General features: G+C 62.4%; 3 protein-coding genes across 4 annotated transcripts; 2 read left to right on the plus strand and 1 right to left on the minus strand.

Moving 5' to 3' along the window:
- Window positions 1-28: 28 nt before the first annotated feature.
- On the plus strand, window positions 29-2,486 carry PARD6A (par-6 family cell polarity regulator alpha). Of its 2 annotated transcripts, none has more exons than XM_075536513.1 (3): window positions 29-755; window positions 1,144-1,366; window positions 1,641-2,486. In XM_075536513.1, exons 1-3 carry the CDS (start codon window positions 564-566, stop codon window positions 2,393-2,395), a joined length of 1,170 nt encoding a protein of 389 aa, XP_075392628.1. In that variant the 5' UTR covers window positions 29-563; the 3' UTR covers window positions 2,396-2,486. The 2 variants fall into 2 exon arrangements, with proteins under 2 accessions (XP_075392628.1, XP_075392629.1); XM_075536514.1 differs by having other exon boundaries at window positions 1,644-2,486.
- A 197-nt stretch (window positions 2,487-2,683) lies between these two features.
- On the minus strand, window positions 2,684-5,654 carry ENKD1 (enkurin domain containing 1). Its single transcript, XM_075537342.1, has 8 exons — window positions 5,576-5,654; window positions 5,335-5,428; window positions 5,040-5,234; window positions 4,356-4,528; window positions 3,626-3,751; window positions 3,360-3,523; window positions 3,128-3,264; window positions 2,684-3,043 (listed from the first exon to the last, which is right to left on the minus strand). Exons 2-8 carry the CDS (start codon window positions 5,417-5,419, stop codon window positions 2,883-2,885), a joined length of 1,041 nt encoding a protein of 346 aa, XP_075393457.1. The 5' UTR covers window positions 5,420-5,428; window positions 5,576-5,654; the 3' UTR covers window positions 2,684-2,882.
- Window positions 5,655-5,829: 175 nt separating this feature from the next.
- Window positions 5,830-7,421, plus strand: C18H16orf86 (chromosome 18 C16orf86 homolog). The gene is made up of 5 exons (XM_075536725.1): window positions 5,830-5,940; window positions 6,148-6,356; window positions 6,519-6,537; window positions 6,633-6,843; window positions 6,935-7,421. The coding sequence occupies exons 1-5, from the start codon at window positions 5,830-5,832 to the stop codon at window positions 7,339-7,341; spliced, it is 957 nt and encodes a 318-aa protein (XP_075392840.1). The 3' UTR covers window positions 7,342-7,421.
- The last annotated feature ends 1,562 nt before the right edge of the window (window positions 7,422-8,983 follow it).

Raw genomic sequence — 8,983 nt, forward strand, 5'->3', positions numbered from 1 at the left:
CGGCCGGCCGGCCGGGTCCCAGTATTCTTACGGGAGGCTTTCTCCTCGACTTCAAAGACTGGTGACACTGAACAGGGAGGGGTCAAAGGGTTAACGACAGACCAAAGCGAATTGGTTCGAAGCTCCTTGGGTGCTGTGTGTCCGTCCCCACGGGGTTCGGTAAATATTCACTAGGGTTCAGTTTGCAGTGGAAATAATTCACTGACCCCCACCCACACACTATACACACACTGCCATCAAGTCGCTTCCAACTCTTAGCGACCCTACATAAGGTTTTCAAGGCTGTAAAATCTTTACTGCAACCGAAAGCCTCATCTTTTGTCCCGAAGAACGCCTGGTGGGTTCGAACCGCCAAACTTCTGGTTAAGTAAGGCAATGCTTAACCCGCAGCGCCAGACAACGCGTGAGAAACATCACCCGCCTCGACCTCCCCCTCGGATTGGAGGGGACACGCTGACCGTAGCGTAATGACGTGCGAGCAGAAGCGGGCTTTCCCCACCCCCGCCCCTGTTACCTAGGAAACTTGGACTCCGCGTTCCACTCCGTCGCTGCCCCGTGACGTCATGGTCCGGATAGGAGGGCGGGGCGAGCGCGACCGTGAGGGGCGGGGTGGCGCGGGCCGGCCGGCAGGCTGTGCACCTGCGCCTCGGCGGGCCGCCTGGGGCACCGTCCCCGGCCCGCCCGGCCCCGCCATGGCCAGGCCGCAGAGGACCCCAGCGCGCAGTCCGGACAGCATCGTCGAGGTGAAGAGCAAAGTAAGAGCCCCTCGGCCCGGCTCCGGCCTCGGCCTTAGGCGCCTCCTCCGCCCTTCCCGGCTCCTTGGTCTCCACCACCTCTTTCTCTCCTCTGCCCCCGGCCCTCTCCCACCCAGCCCCTCCCGCATTCGCTGGCTTTTTCTGCTCGCCTTTTCTCCCCGAACACCTGTCCTCGTTCCACGCCCAGCCTCCAAAGCCCGTGTGGCTGGGTACCTGGAGGACGGGCATAAGACCTTGGACAGCGTCCCTGTGCTGGCGCAGAGGTCTGGGCTGAAGGCAAGGCTGTTTTGGCTGCTTTGTTTCCCACCCCCTTGGACCTGGGAGGGGGTTGAGAAAGCAGCAGCAGGTTGGGACCTGAGCCTTCCTCTGGCCCCACCCCCGCCCCCAGTTTGATGCCGAGTTCCGACGCTTTGCACTGCCCCGCGCTTCCGTGAGCGGCTTCCAGGAGTTCTCCCGGTTCCTGCGCGCGGTGCATCAGATCCCTGGCCTGGACGTGCTGCTGGGCTACACTGACGCTCATGGCGACCTGCTACCCCTCACCAACGACGACAGCCTGCACCGGGCCCTGGCCAGCGGGCCCCCACCGCTGCGCCTGCTGGTGCAGAAGCGGGGTAAGAATGAATAGGGGCGGATGGGGCCCAAGGCAGCTTGGGTGAGGAAGGGTGACAGGGCAGGTCTCCTCCTGCCTACACAGCGTAGTCCTGGCTTAGGGCACTTAGGCCTCACCCTCTGCAGTCCCTGCCCTTGGCATGACCTCCAACTGGTAGGAAGTAGTCACAGTGGCCCCTTCCCCAGGCCTGGCCCTGGGGGGGAGAGGGCCGTGGGCACCCAGGAGGGCTTCCGTGGAAGATGAAGGACTCTGATCCCAGCATCCCATCTCCACAGCAGAAGCTGACTCCGGTGGCCTGGTCTTTGCCTCCAACTCCCTGCAGCGGCGGAAGAAAGGGCTCCTGCTGCGGCCGGTGGCCCCCCTGCGCAGCCGCCCACCCCTGCTCATCAGCCTGCCCCAAGATTTCCGCCAGGTTTCCTCCGTCATCGATGTGGACCTCCTGCCCGAGACGCACCGGCGCGTGCGACTGCACAAACATGGTTCGGACCGCCCTCTTGGCTTCTACATCAGAGATGGCACGAGTGTGCGCGTGGCTCCCCAGGGCCTGGAGCGAGTCCCAGGCATCTTCATCTCCCGCCTGGTACGCGGGGGTCTCGCTGAGCGCACAGGGCTGCTAGCGGTCAGTGACGAGATCCTGGAGGTCAATGGCATTGAAGTGGCCGGCAAGACCTTGGACCAGGTGACGGACATGATGGTCGCCAACAGCCACAACCTCATCGTCACGGTCAAGCCTGCCAACCAGCGCAACAACGTGGTACGGGGGGCATCTGGGCGTCTGACTGGCCCTCCCTCTGTCCGGCCTGGCCCTCCTGAGCCTGACAGCGATGAGGACAATGGTGACCTGGTCATTGAGAACCGCCAGCCTCCCTGTTCCAATGGGCTGTCCCAGGGACCCCCATGCTGGAGCCTGCGCCCTGGCCGGTTGCCCCTGGGTGCTCGCAGCTCTCTGCCCTCCCTGGATGACCAGGGGCAGGCTGGCTCTGGCTGGGGGGGTGGCATTCGAGGAGATGGCAGTGGCTTCAGCCTCTGACAGAAGAGAATTGGCTCCTCGCCATGCTGCTGGGGCAGTGGGGAAACTGCCTGGGTGGGGACTTTGAGCTTGCTCACAGGACGCTCTCAGCCTGGAGAACATTAAAGGTTTTCTACAAATGCACTTCCTGTCCTTCTGTGTCCCAGGCCTTAGCTCTGACCTCACTGTGCACCTTCTGCGCTCGACCTGCAGCTGCAGTAGCAAGGAGGCCCTCCTGGAGGGGTACAGGCGGGCCAGGGCAGTTCCAGGGCAAGGGAAGTTCGGAAGGAAACAGACTCGGCTGTGTACAAAATGTTTTAATTGTGAGGAAGCATGAAGTGCTGGGCTGGCCCTCCCAGCCAGGCTGGGGGGAGTGTTTGCTACAAGGTGCTGCCCACCTACTGCTCCGCACCCTCAGACCTCTGCACTGGGACTGGCCTGCCCTGCCCTTCGCAGGCCTGTGGCGATCCTCGCCTGTGAGCCCCTGCTACCCCACATCCCCCGAGGCTCAGGAATCCATCTTCACGAAAACCTTGGGGCGGGAGAAGATCTTGATGGCTTCCTCTACTTGCACAAGCTTCCGGTCCAGCTCAGCGCGGTGGCCCTGAGCCTTCAGGGAGTCTGCCCCAGCAGGCAGCAGCACTAGCTCACGAAGCAGCTGGCTCTGGCCTACAGGGGTTCCCAGAGGCAGGATAGCAGGGGTGCATGTCCCCAGTGGGTCCCCACCCAGCCCCCTTGCTGCCCAGTACTCACTCTGGAGCAGGGAGCTCAGCGTCTCCAGTCGCTGCTTCTCGGGCATGCGCTTGTGGCCAGGGGGCAGGGCTGGGTCTGGCTGGCTCTGTTGGCGGGCCTCAGCCTCCCGCCTCCACTCATCCTTGCGCTCCAACAAGCTGTGGAAGGTCTGGACTTAGGAGTGATGGTCCCCAGGGTCCAGGATGTCCCCCACCTTCCATAGGCGCCCCTCACCCTGGGGTGTGGGACCTACTAATGGGGCACGTGGCCTTTCTGCGTGGTGTTGTAGTGTTCCTGGGCTTGCCGTTGCTGCTCCAGCACCTGTGTCAGCACCTGCAGAGAGCGGGAATGCCGCCGGGGGGCCCTCTTTGCAGCTCGGGCATTGTGGCTGATGAAATTCACATCCAGGTCTGGACCCTGTGGGACATGGTGAGCACAGTGGGGTAAGCACTATGTGTGTGCCTCTGAGTGCCCTGGGCCCCTGCCCAACTTTCTCCCAGTTCCCACGCAGCCTCTCACCTTAGCACCGGGGTCTGGTGAGGTGAGCTGGAGACCAGGGGCACGGGGTGGCGGGTGGCCAGGGCCACAGCGGGAATGTGCCCTCAGGAAGGGGGCAGCCTCTGTCCCAGAAGCAGGGCCAGGCTCCTGAAAGGCAGGACACCGCAGGGGGATCAGGCTCTCAAGCCACAAGACCATGCCTGTCTTCTGGACTCTCTCCACAACCCCAGTGGGCCTGCCACCTTGAGAACAGGGACGCTTCTCACCAGCCTGCAAGCACGTCTCTCATCTCTCAGAAAACAACACACCATCCTCCTCCTGCTTTGGTCCTGGCCCCAGCTGCCACCCTCTCCTAACTTTCCTTGCTTCCCGCCTCTGGTTCCTCGTCTGCCCAACCAGACCCCCGCATCCATTGCCTGTCCTCACTGCCATCAAAAATAAAAGTGGAGAGTGGCAGGTGCTGGCCCTTGATAGTGGGGGTCCAGCTGGCTTTCTAGCCTAGGCCGTGCTCATCTCCCCCCACCATGACTTACCCCAGGATCCCCACCACCCACACTGCTGCCTGGCCTCTGTTAGAGGGCATCTCCTCTCCCGGCCACCATCATCACCACTTCTGAGAAGGTCCCAGCAGGTCCAGGGCCCTCTGAGTGCTCGTTGATTTTATTTCTTCATCCCTCCCCATGACCTTAATGGGCTATAATTTGCTGGTTGAACAAGATGAGCAATGAGACTCACTCCCCAAGGTAGATACCTGCAGCTGGGCCTTGACCCGGGACTCCACCTTGTCATACTTGGGTGAACGCCACAGCGCCTTCAGGGGCCTGGGCTGGCCCTGCTCCCGGCTGCGCTCCTGCTCCCGGAAGCGCCTCTGTATCTCCTTGATGCGTCTCAAGTTCTCCTTCTCGTGGTCTTTTGGGTCCTTCCCTGGGGAAGAGATGCTGCCAGGCCCTGTCCTGTGTGCCAACCACTCGGCCCACCTCTCAGCTGTCCACACCCGGCCTCCTTCCGCAAGAGCTCCCTGCCCTCTTGTCATTAAGTTTCATCCACCACATGCTTCCTCCCTCACAGGATAATCATGTCTGACCGATTACATGTGGCATTTTTTACTGTGAAGGATCCCATTAATCATCTTGTTTGTCTCATCACTCCCTAGTTTGTCGTCTCCCCTGATGACCTACGCTGGTCTTCGACCTGCATTCCAAGCGAGAAGGCCTGGTGCATTCTGGGCGCTCCATAAACCACGTGGCTCTGATGCGCAGAGGTGAGGCTTCCCCAGGACATGTCCTTCAGACCTCTCCCTCCCGAGAGGAGGCAGTGAGTGCCCTGCTCTGCTCCTCACATAGTTGGGGAAGGGGATGGAGGAGCTGCGGCTTTGGAGCGCCACTTCCGACCTGGCCCCCCCTGCCTGCTCGGCCCCCTGCTTCCCAGGACATACTCTTCGGGCAGGCCCTCGGGGTCAGGGAGACGGCCCCGAGCTGCAGCAGCACGCCCCCCACGCCGCGCCGGCCACGTTCCAGGATCTCTCGGGCTCCGGGGCCGATGCGGGGGCCGCGGGGCGCGGCGGCGTCCAGGTCCGAGTCGGAGGTCAGCAGGTCCCGCTGCCGCGCGTTGCCCTCCAGGCGCCCTAGGGCTGAGGGGCGGGCCGGGCCCCGGGCGCGGCGGTCAGTGGCCAGCGGGGGCCGGCTCCCGCTCACTCCCGCCCCCGCCCCGGCCCGGCCCGCCCCACTCACCCGAGGCCGGCCGCCGGTAGTAGTCGGGGCAAAGTGGAGGGTCCGGGGGGATGGGCCCCGAGATGCGGGACAGGCCTTCGCACATGTCGTCGCCCTGCGGAGGGTGCGCCGAGGCGTTCCACGCTGTGCACCCCCGGCCCCGGCTCCCCGCGGCGACCCGGTCCCCCACGCCCGGCCCGCGCCTCTGATTCTAGCCCGCCCGCCGCCCCTCCCCCGCAACACCCGGCCACTGGGGGCTCACCGGATCTGTGCGCAGGCCGCAGCAGCGACCCGACGGGAGTTGCCGTTGCCAGGCAACAGTGGCTTCCGCGCCTGGGGTTATTAGGGGTCAGGGCCGCTGGTGCAAAGCCTTCTGGGGCTTGTAGTTCCGGCGTACGTAGGGCCTGAGGCCTCTTTCCCACTTCCCATCGGTACCCTCGCCGCTCAGCGATCGGTGGGGGGTCCACCAGAGCCCTTGAAACCATTGTGGGGGTGCGCCGACGCCTCCGTGCAGCCATGGCCTCAGCAGGGGCCGAGAGGCGGTCTGGGGCCCAGGAGGGGCCCACCCTGGGGCCGGCACTGATAGTGGAGGCGCCAGCTGGCTGCGTTCAGAGCTCCGAGGTGGAGGTGACCCATCCACTTGAATGCGGCTCCACTGGGCAGAGAGGGGCTCCACTGGGCAGAGAGGGGCACCCCTGGGCAACCCTGACCTTCTTAACTGCCACAGCAGGGTCCAAGGGAGGGAAGGTGTTTGTGATTACAGTTGGGCTCAACCATCTGTTCCCTGTATCCTCTGGCTGTGCTCAACATCAGTAACGTATGCGCCACCTCTAGTGTCCAGTATCTCGAGACCAGTGTGTGGTGCCAGCCTACAAAACCTACCCAAGCCAGGGGGCCGAGGAGTGTCCAGCAGAGCCGGTACCCAGGCCAGAGGTCCGGACTGAGCAGCTCAAGCCCAAGACGGAGGGTCCCGAGGGGAGAGGTCTCAGGGCCCTGGCTTCCGTTGTGAGGCCGGGCCAAGGTCTGAAGAGGAAGCCGGTCAAGTGAGGGGCCTTCCAGAGGGAAGGGGCTGCGGGGATGGGGAGCGGGACTCACACTCCCAGAGGCTTCCTAAAGCCTGCACTCTGGCCCCTGCCACCACCATCACCTCCCGCCTCTCTGTTCCTCAAGCATCTAGACTAGAGGGAGGCCGGAGGTCTTGGAAGAGGGGGCTGGCTAGGACAGGTAGGCATCAAACCCTGGGCTCTCCCTGAGGCTTGGGCACGGGTAGGCTCTGGCCTGCTGGCCCTGGCTCTGGCCCCCAGCCTCCCAGGAGCTAGTCGCCACGCCATCCTAGGGCCGAAATGGAGCTGCCGTCGGGGCTGCTGCTGCTGCCGAAGGATGAGTCAGCAAGGAGCCCGGGCGAGCCTTCGCCGTCCTCTTCAGCCAAGCAGCACAAGAAAACCAAGAAACGCAAGAGTCTGGGGCCCCCAGCGCTCTCGGCTGCAGTCAGCACATTGCCTGCCCCGGCAGAGGCCTTGGGGCTGGAGCGTGAGTGGCTGCCCTGGGCTTTCTTCTCCGGCCTGCTGGTCCCCCTGACCTGCCTGGTACTCCAGCCGTGCCTTCTCCTGGGTCCTTGCAGGAAGGGCCCAGCGCCTACGGCCTCTGTACCAGTACATCAACTATTGCAATCCTGAACTGAACCAAGCAGAAGAGGACAGGGAGGTCAGGGCTGGGCCCGAGCCTGAGCTGGAGGTGGCCCTGGCCCCTGAGGAGGCAGATGTGGAACACATGCAGGCCATACTGCCCGTGCCAGGTGAGCTGGGCTCAGGTCCCGGTTTACCCTGCTCCCACATGTTAGTGCCCCCCACCCACATGCTGGCTCCCCTGGCAGAGGAGGCAGGAGAGGAGCCAGGAGATCTTCCTGACTTGGGGGTCAGTGGGCAGCTCAAAGCTGAGATGGATAAGTCCACTCAGGTGGACATCAACAAGATGCTGAGGGTCTGTGCCGCCCCTCTCGTACCCCCACTGTCTCCTCAGTACAAGTGACTGTCTGCCCCCCCCTGCTTCCCCTGTGGCTCCCCATCCCTGTCACCCCACCCCTAGGCCTCCAGGTGGCAGTGGGGAATGTGGCCCTGGTCCCTGCTTGCTGGGACCTTCGGCTTGCTGACAATAAAGCTTTTCATGTACTTAGACTGAAATTCCCCTGTGTATGCCTGAGAGCCGCCCAGTCATCTGGATCGCCAGGGAGCTTGACAAAAATAGATTCCTGCCATCACCCAGACGGTACTGGATCAGAATGCGAGGGGTGGGGCCTGACTTCCTTAGACTAAAGGCTGCCAGGCTACAGCTCAGAGGGCTGACAGGAGGGGAGAGAGGCAAGGGGGTGAGGAGGCACTGGGGCCAGAGACCGGTCAGGCCGCAGGAAATAGGGAGTTGTACTCTGTCTGGTCTGACGTGCATTTAGGGCCCAGCACTTAGCATCTCCTGCTGACATGGCAGACTGGGGGCTTTTCCACGCGTGACCGACTTTGGAACACTCTCCCCTAGTTGACAGACGGACACCCGTGCCTTTTCCCTGGCAGGAGTGGTGTGGGCAAGGCAGCTTTGTGTTCTGCCACTCAGAGACTGCTTGGGCTTTGGGGTGGAGAGCAGAAGCGAGAAGGAGCAGTTGGGGGTGGGGGGGCAGGGCAGGCGTGACTGCCATTGTCTTGGCAGATACAAGGCTAGACTTAGCTGGGTGCATACATAACGTTGGAGGCTCTCATCTGTTCGCTGAGAATGCTCTGAAGTGTCACTGGCCTGGAAAAACCCTGTTTCCTTTGACCAGAGTTGGTTGAGACCCCACGATTCTAGGGGCATAGTAATGCTGCCTTCCTCCATTAGGGGGTGCTGCAGTCCAGGTCTGGAACCACTATCGCTGCTCAGTCACCCTGGGGACCAGGCCCACAGAGACTTCCTGGGCCACATTCTGCAAGTGCACCTCTTCAAAGCACCCTTCCTATCCCTCTCTGGCCATGGGTGTTGCCAGAGGTCTGGGGGGGCCACTGCTCAGAAAAGCAGCCCCACACCACTTCCCACAACCTATGTCTAAGAGTCTGCGTTTGGAAACAGATTCCTCTAAAACTCAAGTGCCACTCAAGGGTCCACCACACAGGGGCATCTAGGTCAGGCCAGCGGAGGTGCACCCACGTTAGGGGGACCTAGTAAGGAACCCATGGACTAACCTGGGGCCCTGACCAGTGGTCCCGAAAGCAGAAGGCAGCTACTCTCCAAACTCTTCACTACCAGCATCTTGCCAGGCAGCGGGGTCTCTGCAATCCACCTCCTAGCTCAGGCCAGGCTGGCTCCAGTGGCAAAGAGGAGGAGGAGGCAACAATCTAATCGGGGTGGGGACACTAGTAGGGGCAGGTCAAGTCTGAAGATTCCCAAGTGCTGGAGAAACAGGTAGTTAAAGGTCCGGTGGGCCTGACGAGTCTTGGCTTCATCACCTCCAGGCTAGAGAAAGCAAGTCACTGGAGCCCTGTGCGCCTAGTCTTTGTGATCTCCACAGTGGGGATAGTGGTCTAGGACATGAAGGGTTGACTCTGGGGGCTGAGCAGGCAGGAAACAGTCCCACACGACCCATGGCTGCTGATCTAAAAAGGATCATGGGTGCAGCCAGGAGAACATGGGAAAACAAGCTTAGCGA

This window comes from Tenrec ecaudatus, chromosome 18 (genome assembly GCF_050624435.1).
Source record: "Tenrec ecaudatus isolate mTenEca1 chromosome 18, mTenEca1.hap1, whole genome shotgun sequence".
Lineage (NCBI taxonomy): Eukaryota > Metazoa > Chordata > Mammalia > Afrosoricida > Tenrecidae > Tenrec > Tenrec ecaudatus.